The sequence below is a fragment of the Lygodium microphyllum genome, chromosome 12, assembly GCF_053477565.2.
Source record: "Lygodium microphyllum isolate KBCC chromosome 12, Lygodium_microphyllum_v1.1.10, whole genome shotgun sequence".
NCBI classification, from domain to species: Eukaryota; Viridiplantae; Streptophyta; class Polypodiopsida; order Schizaeales; family Lygodiaceae; genus Lygodium; species Lygodium microphyllum.
This window is the reverse complement of record NC_141146.1, coordinates 82,346,992-82,365,197: the sequence shown is the minus strand read 5'-3', so window position 1 is coordinate 82,365,197 and position 18,206 is coordinate 82,346,992. Positions and strand designations below refer to the sequence as shown.

Genomic DNA, 18,206 nt, shown 5'->3' with positions numbered 1-18,206 from the left:
TAAGCAATATGGTTTGTTAATGCCTTTACTAATTCTAGAACAACCATGGAAACATATTTCAATGGATTTTATTACTAGTTTGCCTAACACTGAAGCTAATCATGATATGATTTGGACTATTGTAGATAGATTTAGCAAACAAGCATATTTCATTCCATGCAAGAAAAGATTAACTGCATCTCAAACTACTCAATTGTTTTTGAAAATTGTTTTCACTAACCATGGTTTACCAAAAGTTATTATTTCTGACCATGATTCTAGATTCTGTAATAATTTTTGGACTACTTTGTTTGCTAATTTAGGAACAAAGATTGATTTTTTATCAGCATTTCATCGTGAAACAAATGGACAAACAGAAGCTACAAACAATACAATCTTGGATCTTTTACATGCATACGCAATTTCAAATCCACAAGCATGGAATACACACTTGCATTTACTTCAGTTTGCATAGAATAATACACCACATACAACTACATAGAAAACACCTTTTGAAATCATTTATGGGCATAGATTACCTACACCTGATACATCATTGTCAAACAAAGTTCAAGTTGCTAATGATATTGCTAACATGCATGCTACTATTTTTAATGAAGTCAAAGATATGATTGCGAAAGCCCAGCAACCATACACAAAACAAGCTAACAAGAAAAGAAAAGTTATGAGTTTCAAAGTTGATGATTATATTTAGTTACGCATTGAAAATAGAAGATTACAAAGTGTTGAGAAACACCTTGTTGTAAAGTTAGCTCCTAGATTTTATGGACCTTTTAAGATCATTCACAAAATCAATGACAATGCATTTAAATTAGAATTACTCCAACACTAGAAAATCCACAACATTTTTCATATTAGTTTATTACGACCTTTTAGAGGCCAATTACATGTTCACCTTGTCTATGAAAATCCTTCTTTGTTAGAAGAAGAAACTAAAATCCTTGAACCTAAAACTATTCTAGCATCAGCAAAGAACTCTCCACATCAGAATATAACAGCTGAGCATTTGAGTTACTCAAAGCTGTCCTGAAAGTATCCCAACTTTCAGGTAAAGTGCATAGCAAGAAGATAGCTTTGAACTCATCATCAATATGGAAGTCCAAAGCAATCAGCTAACTGAAAATGGAATTGAACTCATTCAAATGTACAGACATAGTTGTACCTTCCTTCATGCGAAAGTCCATTAACTTTTTCAACCAATAAACCTTGATGGCTGCACTTTTCCGAGCATACAATTCTTCAAGTCTTTGCCACATTGCATATGCTAAATTCAGCTTCTCAATGTTAAAGAGCAATTTGTCTGACACTAAGAGCTCAATGGTAGAGCATGCAAGCTCATTCAAATCATCCCATTCTTCTCGTTCCATACCTGCTGGTTTTATTCCTTTCGCTTATGACTACTAGAACTGGTCGTAGATACTCTAGATATTTGGTTAAGTTTAAAAACCATCGTGTTGAAGAGGCCCAATGGATGCACGCTCGCGACCTAAGTGCTTACCCCTCACTGTTGGCTCCACATTGAGCTAATAGCAATTGAGGACAATTGCTATCCCACCCCAAGGGTATGATGCCAGGAGACATATTCCACAGTGGATTCCGTGAGACTACGGTGGATTGTGTGAGTTTATTTATTTTCCATGATGGATTCCACGAGGTTTTGTGGTGGATTTCGTAAAACTATATTTATTACCGAGGCTCGTACACAAGGTAGATTCCTTGTGTGAGAAGTTGAGGAGGACACCTGTTCTTTTCGGGTGTCATGTTAATTTAATGTGCACGTCGGTGATTCCATGGCGGGTGATTCCTCAAAATACATATTTAAATTAATGGAAGTTTATGAGTTAAAGTGCGCACTCGTATTAAATAAAGGTTAGGAAAGAGTTCCAACCTATTTATTTATTTTATAGCTGAAAACTGCTAGGTATTCACTTTTGTCAATTTAATTTTATTATTTTCTAACAACTGTGAATGCTTCAATTAATATGTAGAGTAGGTAGTGGTGGCATTGGGAAGCACTGGGTGGTTGTGTGTATTCAAATTACTTAGAAAAAATTATCATTTTTTATGGACGTGTATCTTATTATTAAAGGTGTGGTGCTAGTATTTATTTAGGCATGCTTATTTATTGAAGTGCTCGATAAATATTTATTATTTTGTATGCGCATGGGCATATGGCTTAGTTATTTCATTATTGGACATTGTATTTGGGCACATCCTGACTCTTGGGTCACCCAATCGCTTTATTCTTTATTTGGACAAAAGCTAGCACAAAAGCTAAAGCATACTTATTGTAAAATTGGGCTATTTTTTAGCTTGGAGATTAATAGATTTATAAATACATGCCTTGTGGAGCGCTCACAAAAGGCATGGGGGGAGATTGTACCTAATTGGTCTCTTTTCTTCATGTCGTGCAAATCTTCTCTCTTGTTTTTTGTAGAGTTATTTTGTTCTTGGGGATCTTCCGGCGCTCGCTACGTATACATACAACATTCGATCTGTGCACCAGGTATTCACCTTCAGTGTCTGTAGTTGCTCTGTAATCACATCGATAAGCTTTTTCTTGATACTTGCGACTGAGTTAGATAAATAGTTCTTCAAATTTTCACTTCCTCTAGTATTTGTAGTAGGGTTTTGGGAAGTTTATGTTATTTTTGCATATACTAGTTGGGTTGATCCAGAGAGTTCTCTGTTCTGGTTTTGATTCAGAGCTCCTATTGAGACTTGGGGTTGTTGATTCCAGTGGGTAGGGCTCCACTATTGTTGATTCCAGTGGGTAGGGTTCCACTATTGTTGTCTGTGGCCACTGTGGATTAGGTGCATTGTACTGTGGTACTATTTGCATCTAGGGGTAGGGATAGGGATCCCTGGGACTGCATTTGGTGGGTATACCATTCCTGGCATGGGAGGAGGTAAGATTCCTCTTCCTAGAGTCATTGAAAACCTTGCTTCAACTTTGTCATACAGTCTTGCACCTTCCACTGCAGCTTGCAGATTGACTGGCCTTCTCAATTCCACAAACTTGTAAACTTCTAGTTGTAGGCCTTTGAGGAACATTCCTTTCTGGATACCTTCATCCAAATGATGGTTAGTCCATCTCTTCAGGATGGATTCCATTCACGAGACATAAGCTTCTACTCTTTCTCTAGAGGACTAACTTAGGTTCATGAACTCCTCTCACATCCGCTCTTCAAAACCTTCATGCCTGAATTTAGTGAGAAAAGGCCAACTTCAGGTCGTCCCAAGTGCCAAAAGTTCATGGTGCCTGTCTCTCATATCATTGAAACGCTGCGCCCTTGAAAGTGGCGAGGAATATTGCTAACCAATGCTCAGGGGTTCTCGCATTATTAGCCATACATGCAACCTAAATTCTACTACATGAAGATCGGGGTGTTCATTGTACTCTCTCTTAAAATTTAGCAATGGGACTACATTTGTTGGCCTGTCATCAATATTTCCAGGACGAATCTGACTAGGAAGGGGACCTTGAGTCGCCATGGGGACTTCTGTAAAGAGAGTGCTTTTTAGGGCGTCAAAGAAGGCTTTTGGTGCAAGCTTGTTCTCAGCCTTCATTCTTCCATTCTCTCTTGTCATGTACGTCTGGACTTGTTCTAGCACTGGCCTCTTGATTGTGTCATTCATCAGAAGGTTGGCTCCAGTCAATTGGTCTATGCTCAATAGAATAGAATGAGAAGGGCTTCAATCTCTAGAAAACTCTCTGGACAACATCTCTTCTACTTCCTTCTTTTCAACGTCTCTGAAATTCAACTTTCAAACCACTACAGAGGGGGAGATATTCCATTGTGAAAGTATCAAAACCCATTCTTCTTAGGATCATTATTGTGCCATCATTATAATAATGCCAGCTTTTCAGGGTTTCAACAATGTATGTTGTGAAAAACACTATGTCTACCAACTTTCAATGGGTTGCTAATTGGACAAACAGAAGATTGTCAGAACACCAAGCATCCCACATATCTTACTGTTGAGCATCCACGAACAAATTCCAACTCTTTTCTTTCTTGTTTTCCTAAACCTCCACTAACTACGACTCTTGAAACTTCTTCAAAATCTCTCCCACTTGATGATGTTTGGAAACTTCTCAATGAATGCCAAATCTTCCATGGATGGTCATTCTCACTTTTTCTGCTCTTTAGTTTGTTTCCAAACAATTTGCCACCAAGATGCATGTCTCTACTACTTCAACAGGAAGAGGAAATAGTCCACCACATAGAGCTTGCATCATGATGGTAATATGTTTCCGCCATTGTGGAATATGATGATGGTAATATATTTTCGCCATTTTGGAATAAACTTCTTGTAGAAAGTGGCTTTGGAAATAAGAATCTCCAACTCTTCAGTGGAAGAAGGAACTTTGCAACATCCATTGAATTTTCATCTTCTTAGCAATGCCATTTCCTTCATTTTCAGCCTGTTTTGATGCTTGTTGATGGAAGATTTCCCTGGCTGCGCACCAAAAACATGGAGCCTCAAGAGAGACACCAAGGAAAACGGGATTCTACTACAAGAAAATCTATCTTATAACATCAACAAGCTTTTATTTCATTCTTTTGATGATCAAAACAAGAAAAACAACAAATCTTCACGTAGCAACATAGTAGATATATCCCACAGATTTGATAGAATCAATCATAATCTTCAACATCTTTACATAATACATCAATAGAACAAGGAACATAAAAGAATAGAACATTTTTGAATGGAAATCAATCACATAGTATTCATCTTCATTGTCTTCATAGTTCTCTCTCTATCTCTCATAGTAGATATATTATTTTGATAGAATTGGCTATATTTCACTCAATCTCTCTCTCTCTCTCTCAATAGTACATCATCTCCTCACTACAATGCTCAATAATGGATCTCAATAATCCTTCTTAGGTCGTGGATGCACCTCCCAAGAGGTATGGGAGGTATGAAAGGGCACCAAAGCCACTACATCGTCTCTTCATAGCTCACTATTGTCACCGTCACTTCAGTCTTCTCTTTAGTCTTTAGCAACTGCTTCTTTTATTTGTTTTAGCTCTTTTGAACTTAGATTCATCCTTTCCAAAATTTAGAAAACTTTCCCAAAGTCACACATACATTCTACAGAACACTTACACAAGATCTACAGAACAAAACAGAACAGGAACAGAGTAGAGAGAGAGGCTCTACAGAAGGTCTATAGAGGGTTACAAAAGATCAACAGAGAACATCAGATCCTCATAACTCATACTAAAACCATTCCAAACTATCAAAAACTATTCAATAAGCATTTAAAAGAGTTCAACCTTCATTAATCATCAATCCATGCTTCATAAAGAAGAAAATCAGAACAAAACAGAAGCTAAACAGAAGGTATCAAAACCAATCTGAACCTCAACAGAACCTATCAAAACATTACAGAACTCATATTTCCACTAAGAATCATCATGATCTTCCAAAACATAATCAATATCATCCAAAACACTCTCAAACACTTCCAAAAACAACCAAACATCACTCAAAATCCATCAAAATCAACCATTCAAACCTCAAAAACAACAAAAATTAGTCAAAAATTCAGTCTTTTTCCACTCTCAACACCATTGTACTTGGTATCTACATATAACATTTTTTCATCTTTAGAGGTGCTTAGTTCTTCTTTGGATTTTACCTTTTTTCCTTCTTCTAGAAGTGAGGCCTTAATGTCAACCATTTTGGGACAGCAGTCTGATCTTTTTGAGCAACCGAATAGAAGTAGTAAGAGTAGAGATGAACACCTAGAAGACAATCCTAGTCGACCTAAATGCCATCTTCGTTATGCTGAAGGGTGATGCTCAAGCTAGAAAGTCTTACGGGTTGCTAACAAAATATATCCCTAGCCCTAAGGATGTGTGAGATTGGATGCATGTGCTAGCCACTATCGATCTGTCATTCTCAGACAATAACGAGAAATACGAGCAAGCTATCAAGACAGCTGGTGATCCCATAAAGGAGCCCTCAATACCATTATGCATGATGACCAAAAGCTCTTGTAGAGATGACCTACTCATACCATGTCCCATGTCTCTTACAACAAGCTAGAGCTCCACGGGATCTTGGAGAACTTAATGAACAAGCTAGCTAGCAACTCAACTAGCCTTAAACCCCTCAAAGATCTCATGATCTAAGTGAAAGTGAACCAACATGCATGATATGAACTTGACCTACAATTGTGCCTTAGTCACCAGACGAGAAAGAAGGAAGGCATGGAAACCTAGGAGATGACAAGCAATCAAAGGAGGACAATTTGGATGACGAGTTGGAAAACTGATGCTCCCTCAGTGAAGAGAGTGAGCCTGTTTTTTTGATTTGAGGCCATTTCGGGGCCTGTTTTGGAGGTGAAAGTTTTCTGCATGCACTCACGAAAAGGCCCAGTTTTATGTTGTGCAGCCACTGTTCTACAGATTTGCACTTGTGAGGCTGAAGCTATGTTCTCTACAGTGACAGAATTTTTTGCAGTATTCTATAATGGCGTCTGATTCTCTTTCACAGATTGTAACTGAAAAGCTTGACAAGAACAACTTCCAAGCATGGAAGTTTAGAATGACAAATTTCCTTATGGGAAAAGAATATTGGGAATTTGTTACAGGAAATGAAGAAGAACCAATTCTTCCTGATGTTCCCAATCAACAGCAAATGCAGACATTCAAAGGATGGCATGAGAGAGCCAGGAAAGTTATGTACTGGTTGTTTATCAGTATTTCAGACTCTATGATTGTGCATATTTAGGATGCAAGTACGCCAAAGGAGGCATGGGATACTTTGTCAAAAATGTATAGCACAAATACGTAAGCCAGGAAAATGCAGCTCAAGCAAGAGTTGCATAATGTGCAAAAAGAAAGTATGAGCATCAATGACTACCACATGAAGGTAAAGAAGATTGCAGATGCACTTGCTTCCATTGGGTTGCCAGTGGAAGATGATGATTTAGTTTCTATGACCTTGAATGGTCTAGGAAAGGATTATGCACAGTTTGGGACATCCATTTCAGTTCGTGAAAGATTTCCTGATTTTGAGGAGTTGATTGCTCTTCTAATTTCTGAGGAGCAAAGAAATGGTGGTGCATCTTGTTCAGGAGGAACTTCAAAAGAAACTATCTTCTACTCAAATGCTGGAAGAGGTAGAGGCAGAGGTAGAGGAGGCCGATTTGGAGGCCGTGGTAGAAATCAGAATATGCAGCAAACTCAAGAAAACCAGTCCTATGGAGGAGGACATGGTAACTCTAGAGGCAGGGGGAGCCAAAGAGATCGTGGTGGATGGCAAAGAGGCCAAAATGCAAACCGTAATGTTGAATGCTACTACTGTGGTAAAATGGGTCATATGGCTAAAGACTGCTATAAAAAGCAGAATGACATCATGAATGGAAAACTGCAACAAGGGAATTATGCATCTTCTAGTAGACAGGGTGATGACAGAAATGAGCATTTGTTTATGGTGCAGCACATGAATAATTCTGTGACAAGTGCAGAAGAAAGCAACGATGTATGGTATGTTGACTCAGGTGCGTCAAACCACATGACAGGTCATGCAGAATGGATGGAGGATGCAAGGAAAATGGAAAAACCAGGATTTGTGGAGACTGGTGATGATACTGCACATCCTATTGTGCAGATTGGAAAAATTCCTTTGTCTATGCAGGATGGGAAAAAGAAATACCTGTCCGATGTATTTCATGTCCCGAATATCACCAAGAATCTGGTTTCTGTTGGTCAAATTATTGAGCAGGGCTTGCAGGTCAGATTTAATCCTCATGGATGCTTTGTTGAGGATATAAAAAATAAAGGTCGCTTGATAGCAAAAGGAAAGAAGAATGGCAGAATGTTTACGTTGGATGCAGACATGTCTGAATTGAGTGCAGCAATGTTTGCACATGGGACCGGTGTAGTTGCAGATATTGATATCTGGCATAAACGCATTGGTCATGTTAATGTACAGCGACTTAAATCAATGCAGGCCCAAAATATTGTTGCAGGATTGCCTAAATTCAAGGTTGCAGAAATGCATAAGGTATGTGAAGCCTACCAATTTGGAAAACAGGCAAGGAAACCATTTCCTAGACATGTTCAAGAGAGTGAGAAGCCATTGGAATTAGTCCACTCTGATGTGTGGACTACTAAAGCTGCATCTCTTGGAGGCTGTCATTATTTTGCCACTTTGATTGATGACTATAGCAGAAAATTTTGGGTGTATTTTATGAAAAAGAAAAGTGAAGTTTTTGGGTATTTCAAAACTCTTAAAGCTATGGTTGAAAAAGAAACAGGCCTGCAAATAAAATGCCTAAGGTTAGATGGAGGGGGAGAGTACCTCTCAAATGAGTTTTCAAGGTTCTTGTAGGAGCATGGCATAAAGCAACAATATTCATGTAGTCATACCCACAATAAAATGGAATTGCAGAAAGGAAAAATAGGCATATTGGAGAGGTATCTCGTGCCATGCTCAATGAAAAAGACCTACCAGATTTTTATTGAGCTGAGGCAGTTGCTACAGCAGTCTACATAATGAACAAGACTCCCACTGCATCAATACATGGGATAACTCCAGAGGAGAGGTATACTGGTAGGAAACCTGATATTTCTCATTTAAAATTTTTTGGTTGCATTGCCTATGTTCATGTGCCAAATGAGTTGAGATCCAAGTTGGATCCAAAAGCTGAGAAGTGCATCTTTATTGGTTACTCTCTACAGCAGAAATGGTATAGATGCTATAACCCTTCTACTCGTAAGTTTACAGTGAGCAGAGATGTTGTTTTTGATGAGATGAGTAGCTGGTATAAACCAGTAAATGTGATTGATGATGTAGATGCACAAAATGGTAATGGTGCACAGAATTCACAGCAGCAGTCACAAAATATTAGTGGACCTGGAGTGTCCTCTAGTAGTGGTTCATATTCTTTGCCATGGATAGGCAGATTGAGATCAGGAGAATCTCCTCAAAACAATGCAGATAGTGGTATGCAGGTTTCATGAAAAGGAAAAGAGAAGGTAGATCAGCCCATGTTTGATGTAAATGCAGGTCACTCTTATGTGGATGGTGAATCCAGTGGCTCAGAACAGAGCATTGATGATGAGTTGGGTATTCCTTCTATTGTTACACCTAGAGTAAGGAAGACCAGGGATGTTTTGAGAGCATCTGGGAGTGAACCTACTTTGCGCATGTCTACCAGATCTAGGTATCCTGTGGATAGGCTGAAATATGATGGATTTACAGCCATTCACTATGCATATATGGTCAAAGTGATACAGGAACCAAAACCCACTTCTTTTGAGCAAGCCATGGGAAAAGAAAAATGGGAGAAAGCCATGGATGAAGAAATGGATGCCTTGGAAGCAAATGCTACATGGGAGTTAGTACCTTTGCCTAAAGGTAAGAATGCAATTGGCTGTAAGTGGGTTTATAAGGTGAAGCACAATGCAGATGGTTCTATGAACAGATACAAGGCAAGATTAGTAGTCAAGGGGTATGCACAAACATATGGCATTGACTATGAAGAAACATTCAGTCCAGTTGCAAGGATGGAAACCGTAAGAGCAATCATTGCTATGGCTGCATCAAAGGGATGGTCTTTACATCAAATGGATGTAAAGAATGCCTTCTTGCATGGTGATTTGCAAGAAGAGGTCTATATGGAGCAGCCACCAGGTTATGTGCATGCTGTTCATCTTGAGTTTGTTTGCAGGTTGAAGAAAGCCTTGTATGGCTTGAAGCAAGCACCTAGAGCATGGTCTGACAAGATAGGACAGTATCTTGTCACTATTGGCTTTCAGATTTCCAAGGCAGATTTCTCACTTTATGTGAGAAAAACGGAGGTTATGCTACTTGTCATTTATGTTGATGATTCGATTATGACAGGTGACAGTGATGAAGATATCCTTCATGTGAAAATGCTATTGAAGTAGAAGTTTGAGATGAAGGATTTGGGAGAGTTGCGTTATTTCTTGGGCATTAAGGTGATTAGATCACCAAGTGGGATATAGCTCTTGCAGAGGCAATATGGATTGGACATGCTGTCCAAATATGGGATGACAAGCTATAAGCCTATTTCAGTTCCTTTGGAGCTGAATGTGAAGCTGAGCACAGATGCAGGTGAGCTTCTAGAAGACCCTACTATGTACAGACGCATAGTAGGAAGCTTGATTTATATGACTATTACCAGGCCAGATTTGAGCTATGATGTTGGATTGGTAAGTCAGTTTATGCAGGCTCCAAGGAAACCGCATTTGGATGCAGCTAGACGCATACTCAGGTATGTGAAGTCCACATTGCAGTATGGACTATTTTATGAGATTGGGGTTCAGATACAGTTGCATGGATACACTGATGCTGATTGAGTTGGTAGCATTTCTGATAGACGATCTACCAGTGGATATGTCTTCTCTTTTGGGAGTGCTCCAGTCACTTGGAGTAGCAAGAAACAGCCTACAGTTGCCTTATCCAGCACAGAGGCTGAGTACAGGGGCGCAGCAATAGCTGCATGTGAGATAGCTTGGTTGCATAAGCTACTTTATGATATGCATCAGCCTACAGATGGGCCAGTTGTCATTTATTGTGACAACATGAGTAGTATACACTTGGCAAATAACCCACTCTATCATGCTAGAACAAAGCACATTGAGGTGCATTATCACTATGTGCGAGAGAGGGTTTTACTAGGTCTTATTGATCTAGTTTATGTCAGCACAGAGGATCAGGTAGCTGACATATTCACGAAGGCATTGGGCACAGAGAAGCTGCGCAAGTTCAGAGACCGGCTTGGTATGCAGGAATTGGGATTGAGCTCGAGGGGGCGTGTTGAGATATCGAGCTCCACTCGTGATATGCCAGGGTGACCGTTGTGCATTTATTTCACCGACATGTCAATTGCAGATGTGGTTGGTACATGCTCATGAATAATAGCTAGATGATAGCTATCCTTATCTACTCTAGTTCGTGGCTCAGTTAGTATGCCACCTTAGTTAGTTGAGTTTGGTTTGAGACCCATATATAGGGTTCTTCTATTTCTTTGTACTTGACTTCTTTTTGGCTTACACAACTAAGAAGAGGAAAACTATTTTCAGCCTCCACCTTTGTGTGTATTCCCCCATTGTGCAAGCAAGAAAGCTACAAGTGAGACTCCTTCCTTCTCTCCCACAATCTTGACAATATGTGTGCATCACGTAGATTCAAAATAAGGTATTTTTAAAATACAAATTTTATACATGTTTTACATACAGAAGGGTGTAATGTAAAGGGGTTATTTACAGATTGAATAGAAAATGGTTATGTTTTATTTAGAAAAAATTCACGAATAATGATATTTATAAATAGGCCTTGAACGCACGTAATGTAGACAATATACATATAGTAACTTCCCCGTGCTAGATGCACCATCATTTTAACTTGTCTAGCAAGAAGGAATTTCTTTAGAGTTGACTTGATGTCATACTGGTGGGGGCAGACGACATAGCCCAGGTGTTAGAGCATGGACTACCCGGAAGACCTATTGAGAAGGCCCAACTTAGGTGACTTATCCTCAAAATACAACCTTACCAGTTAATAGCTGGTTAGCTCTATAGATTAAGACAAGATGGCTTACTAGGACGATGCAATGCATGACATACTTGTGGAGACACATGGCACAATTGCTAGAGGACACTTTAGTAAAGACACGAGAATGCACAAGGTACTGCACTCTCAACTGTGGTGGCCCATGCTTTTCCGTGATGTAGCATGATTTTTGAAGCATTGTGATGAGTGCCAACAAACCAAGGTCCCCATTTGCAAGGATAGGATGGAGCTAACCCCAATCATTGCTAGGCAACCACTCAAAAAAATGGGGGATTGACTTCATTGGGCCAATTAGTCCTACAGCACAATATTCATAGGCCAAGTATATCATAGTCGCCACCACAGACTACCTCAAAAAGTGGGTAGAAGCACGAGCCACTAGGAAAAATGACACTAGGACCACTGCCAAGTTCTTTTGGAAGTAGATGATTTCACAATTCGGCTGCCCCATTGAACTCTTTAGTGACCAAGGCATGCAGTTCATCAATGAAGTGATTTCCCACCTCCTGTGTACCTTTTTTATCGTTCATAGAAAATCTTCACCCTACTACCCTCAAGCAAAGGACCAGCCGAATCCACAAGTAAGATCTCAGTGAATGTCCTTATCAAGGTAGTCTCTACTTCGTGCAGTGACTAGGACACTAAGCTAATGGTAGCCTTATGGGCCTATTGAACAACCTATAAAATAGCTATGGGGGGCAGAACTCCTTTAACTTGACCTACGGCACTGAAGCCATTCTACCAGTGAAATTCTTTGTCCCTAACTTGAGGGTAGACATCCAAGAGATATAGAATGGGAAGGAGGCATGGAGAGAATGCCTAGTTGAGCTAGAACACCCATTAAAGACTCGACTTCTAGCTACCCATTCACTAATCTGGTGCAAAAATACACAATGCAAGAGGAGCTAGTTTGACAAGCATGTCAAGCAGCGGGACTTCAACGAGGGTGACCTAGTATTGTTGTACTAAGTGAAAGGCCATAAACAAAAGATAAAGTTTACGGGATTAGGGCCTTTTAGGATTGGCACGATTAGCCAAACCAACCATTTAGAGCTCAAAACCTTAGACGAAGGGGGCATAGGCTTCTTCAACGGTAGTTTCATAAAGAAGTACTATCCTCCCACAGATCTACTACACAAGCTTCCAATGCTAGAGTCCCCTATGAATGTATGAGTTGCCACAATTATCACTTACCTATGCATAAAAATCACCACCCAACAATCACATACTTTCAATGCCTTGTTCGATGAGGAGGCCGACTTTAATATATTGACTTGCAATCATTGGACTCTTGCTGATCGACCACAACTACAACCCATGAACGCTAAACTTAGCTCACTTGGGGGTCAATCGTACACACTTTTGGAAAAGTGCAAACTTGTAGTCTTTATTGAGTCTGAGAGCATACCCATGGTCTTTTTTGTTTCACCAAACACAAAGGATGCGGGTAAGGAATCACTATTAAGATGTGCTTTTAAGAAGCAAACACATTGCAACGTCAATTATGAGTCACAACACTTTCACCTTGCCCTCTTCAACGTATGCATCCTGATAGCTTTTAGCAAGGGCAACGCGGCTTTATTAGATCCCGATAAGCCACCGATAGAGGAACCAATAACCCGGTCTAAGGAGAGGAGTCGTGATGCGACATCACGACTCTATAAGCCTCAATGCTAAATAGCCTATCGAGAGTGCATTCAAGGAAAATGAACCCAAATTCAAATGGATGCCTAAGCACCAAGGACTACCACATAGAGATATGCAGACACAACCTCGCGCTGCTAGAAACTCATACTAAAGGCGTAGGTGGCAAGGACGACATTATAGGCAAATACGAACAGTCAAGCCATGATGGGTCCCTAAAACCCTATTGCAAGCACAAGGATAATATGAGGGCAATACCTGGATATGGGTACGGAAAGCCACGATGACTAAGGGCACCGCTCAAGCGCCACTCTCGAACTTACCTACACAAGGTCATGCACAATTAAGGAAACAAAACCACAGGAGACTCAAGCTACGAAGCCTATAGAGCCCAAAACCACTAAGCTTGTAGAGGCTCAACACGTCTACCAATAGAAACTGCAGCTTACTCCTTTCAACTCGCCTCAACCTACCGCTCCTAGTGTCCACCATGTCAAGAATTGAGTGGTGGGGGGACTTGCTTGAGCTTTTGTAACAAGCACACACTGTCTACAAAAGAGGAAGCTCACTCAATAACATAAGAAGAAAGATGGAGGCCAAAACTGTTGGGATAAAGGGTAGTGCCCAATGCAGTGCCCCTACCTACCCTAAGGGATGGGCTTGTACATGACTTATATACCTATCTGAAAAATTTATTGGGTACTCTTGAGGACCACAAAACTACTATCATTGTCTCTCTCTCTCTTACTTGCATCTACAGCTTCACTCATTTGATCTCAGCATTCAACAAAGTGGTATCAGAGAGCAGGATCCGTCTTGCCACTCAGTAACTTGATACACTTTGCTCCACTAGATCACTCGACCTTGGTGGTAACATTTCTCAAGATACGAATGCTCCAAATAGGGAATGATGTGTCCCATCCACTAATCTTGGTATCTACTGCACATTAAAGCTTAATCTTGAAGGACCTGCACATGCACCAAGCCCAATTTTGTGCTTTATTATCTATGTCATGGACATATAATGTGAGAATTTGGGATACAAGAAGCTTCATTTCTATGCACAAAAGTACCTCTACAATGACATAATGAATGATTCCTTGATTTCCATGTGGTGCAAATTTTTCTTTCTCTTGTGTTGCGCCCCTTGATCCAATAGATTCTTTTTAGCTTCTATAAATTCCAATCTTGATCCATAAAGTTGACTATCATGAATATCAAGTTAAAGATATGGTTTTAACTTCTAGCCTATCATGGATCAAAGCCTAAAACCTTTCTATCCTATGCCACCCTAAGGGTTTTTCTAGTTTCACTTTTCAACATATCCCTCATCATAGACAATTAAGAAGTGCACACTTGAGCTCTTGGATGTTCGATATTGTCTTGGCATTGACATGTTGGTCCAGATATCGGCTTGGAGTATCTACCTTCACATTTGTGTCTTGTGCATAGAGATCATGCTCATTCGATGGCTATTGGATGTCAGAGGATGTTGGATGTCTTAGGGATCATGTGGCATTGTCTTTAGGTCATTTGGAGCTAATCTTGGCAATCATTTTGCTCAGTTTGCAGAATTTCTTGTGGCTAGAATACACAGTCCACGGCCTACAATTTATAGGCAACTCTCTATCCTTTAATGACATTGGTCCTTGAACATGCATGTTGATGCACATACATGCTCAAGTGATGTCAAGACACTGAGGAATGATATGCCTATGTATTAAAGTGCATTTGGGCTGATTTTGACTAAGATTTCCCTCAGTTTTGACAGGGATTTGTTGGCTGGAATATACAAGGCTGAATGCTATTTTGACACTACATGTCTCGTGCATTGCTTCTAGGATTGATCTCAGGGGTTCAGAATGATGTATTGATGCTCGACTTTGATGCCATGTATGTGGAAACGGTCTTGAGAAGATCTTATGCTTGTTTTGGAGGATTGAAATCTGCATGTGACATTATAGCTATTGGCAGTGTGCAGCTGCAATTTTAGCATGGATCTGTCTTCACTGTTCAGCATGTCAGGCATGTACCTTAGCTCAAGAAAAGCTTGGTTAGTATTGGTCAGCTAGATGATGATGGTTTTCATAGCACCTTTGGTGATAGGAAATGGAAGATCTATAAGGGATCTAGGGTTATTGCGAGAGGTCTCATTCTCACACCCACTTGCTGCTTGGCCTCATCCAATTGGCTCTTGCAATTGACTTGACCACTCTCCAAGCCTTTGTGGTATTGTGCTTGACACATTCTTGGAGGGTTTGTGGTGTTGTTCTTGATCATTTCGAGTGTTGTTGCTCTCACACTAATAACAAAGCTAAGAGCTCATCCATGGATGCACATCAGTGTGGTTCTAGCTACCTTGCATGCTACTTCTATGTGCATGTTGTGAGTAGGGCTCTCCATTGCCCATTGCGAGCTGCGCATGCACTATTCGAAGTCTATTGGAGACCTACTATTGATGAGCTAGAATGCCTTGCCTTGGCTCTATTCATACTTTCCGAAAATTGAGTTCTGATTCTCAAAGTCCTCTTTCCTGTTCTCCCAAACAAAGAGTTCCAACATAGCATCCTTCGCATAGCATTGTGGGGTACACACTATGATGGACATAACTGATAAAGGGTCTTTCTTATTCCTATGCTGAGATTGCTTGGTTTTACAACATTTGCACAGCCTCAATAGCATTAGTTTGGAGTACAATAACTCGTGTAGCTCGAACATGCAAAAGAGATGAGCGTACTTGGGCATCGAACCTAATGTACACATACACCGATACACCGTTTAGCTCTGGAGCGGCGGGTTTTGTGTTTAGGGTTTCGGTCCGGTAATAAGGGTTAATAATCGATCGATAACGAGGCGTGCATTTGAGGATTTGTGAGATCTTCAATGGGTCTGGATGGTCTAACGCCAAGGGATTGGGTAGCCTTCGGATACATGCAATTAGGCATGCAATGCAATTAACTTGATTCCCACTAGTGCATACGTAGATAGCTGGTGAGATTACTTTTTTTAAATCTTTTAGTTCGAAATTACTGACGCCGCGCGCAGCCATACTCACTAGGTGCTAATGCTTTTGCATCGAACTTGCGGACATACGTACCGACAAGTTGTGTGGGTTAGCTCATTGCCGTCGCCCCTCTCCCACACCCCTTAAAAGCGTAGCAAGAATGACAAAGCACAGCACATTAATCCTCATGTCCGCAGGCACTACGGTTTCGTTCGCGGTAGACCAACGGACAAATGAAACATGGACAAGGCATGATGGGCGGTTGCAAGCTAAGAGTCGACACATTGTGTATGCATGTGAAGCGCGGTTAGCATTAGACCACTGCATTAGCTGTTGTGTAGATTTTTTATAGAGGGGCCGGCGAAATCCTCATGGGATGTTGCCAGCCAGAATACACTTAAGGAAATTATCATGGGATGTTGTCAGGACATAAATGTTTAAGGCGAAACTATACGTCATGGGGACCTTGCCGGCCACAATACACTTAAGATTAAATTATCATGGGATGTTGTCAGGGCAAAAATGTTTAAGGAGAAACTATACGTCATGGGGACCTTGCCGGCCAGCAGTTTCTGCAGCTAGGAGCAACGCACGTATATATGCATATGGTGAGCCCATTGGGGTGTAAGAAACTAACTGTAAGGGTTTGGAAACATGAGGACCATGAAATGTTTCGTTTTAAGCACCAGCACGTTATTGTGCGCCCTGCTGGCGATGTTCCGTTGCACATCCGCCCAGCAAGTGAGTGCCACGATTGTCAATACCATGGTGACTTACGAGTGTGATGTGTCCATTCTCGACAGGGGAGCCGGGACGGCCCACAAAGTCCTGGGGACTGACGGAGACTCCATATCCCAAGTGTTGGGAAACACCCCACAGGAGGTTTATCAGAGCCATGACTGGAGAGTTACAATTCAACGAGACTACAACGACCCACAGAGCCCAACCCAAGACTTCGACCTTACGGATGGAACTGACCCTGCCACCGACCCAGGTGATCTCAATTTTCAAGATTCCATAATTTGCTCATCGTCCAGTGAGATGGTGCCTTATTATTTCCACGCTCGATTACACATGCATTGTTTTAATGTTGTGTTGCTCCCAAGTAATGCATTGTCTTTCTTTGCACTCATGAATCTATTAGTCTTTCTAACGCTTACATCGCCTAACCGTTGCAGCCAATCCTATCATCGATTTCTATTGGGAGGTTGGATTTGATGCCTTCACGCTCACTTTTTTCTATTACGATGGGACCAACTCCGCACCCACCGTAGTCTTTGGTTGGTACGACTAGAAGTTGGAGAGAGCAAGCTATTACGGGCGCGCTCGTGACGCGATGCCCAAATGACACAAGTTATTAGCCGACTATGTGTCTTTCAACACTTTTATCTCGATATTTTGGCTACTTCGAGCTAGAATTCATGTTGATAATGAGAAGAGCATTTTGCGATTGCCATCGTTTTCCATTGGGTTCTCTTTTGCTCTCTTTGTAAGCATGGTGAGTGTCGCTCAAGATGGCTAAAAATTGCTGGCTATTTAATTCCTTCCAATTTCGTTCTATTTCATGATCACATGACACGATGTCGATGTGACCCCTCAATGTAGAGATCAACCTGAGCCAAGTCCTTTCGACCGAACATCCATCGAAGCTGTGAGAGTAGTAAGTACACCTAGATAATCGAGATCCGTCATGCCACTACGCAGCGATCGAGTCTCTCACGAATAGACTCCAGAGATTAGCATCCGAATTGAGACATCATTCGTTTTAGTAAACTACAGGTATAAACATGACTAGCAAAATCAAGTAGCCACAAATAAACTGTTAAGAATTTATAGTTCCACTTGCATTTCAATTAAGGACCGCACAGGAATAAATGTTGACTCACATGGGCCTATCAACTAATCGGCCTGCCCTTCATGGAGATCACTCATTGCTGCCAACACACATTACATGTGCTAATGAGTCTCCATCATTTAAAGAGGGCAAGCA

The 18,206-nt window shown here is 40.7% G+C and overlaps 1 protein-coding gene across 1 annotated transcript; it reads left to right on the top strand.

The window, feature by feature from the left end:
- Positions 1-16,860: 16,860 nt before the first annotated feature.
- Positions 16,861-17,652, top strand: LOC148027983 (uncharacterized). Its single transcript, XM_087688976.1, has 2 exons — positions 16,861-17,210; positions 17,395-17,652. Exons 1-2 carry the CDS (start codon positions 16,871-16,873, stop codon positions 17,508-17,510), a joined length of 456 nt encoding a protein of 151 aa, XP_087545102.1. The 5' UTR covers positions 16,861-16,870; the 3' UTR covers positions 17,511-17,652.
- The last annotated feature ends 554 nt before the right edge of the window (positions 17,653-18,206 follow it).

Bases quoted from the DNA above. Each gene is read 5' to 3' on its own strand.
- LOC148027983 (XM_087688976.1), top strand. From the start codon at position 16,871: ATGAGGACCATGAAATGTTTCGTTTTAAGCACCAGCACGTTATTGTGC. The intron at 17,211-17,394 runs GTGATCTCAATT...TAACCGTTGCAG, and splicing joins TGACCCTGCCACCGACCCAG to CCAATCCTATCATCGATTTC.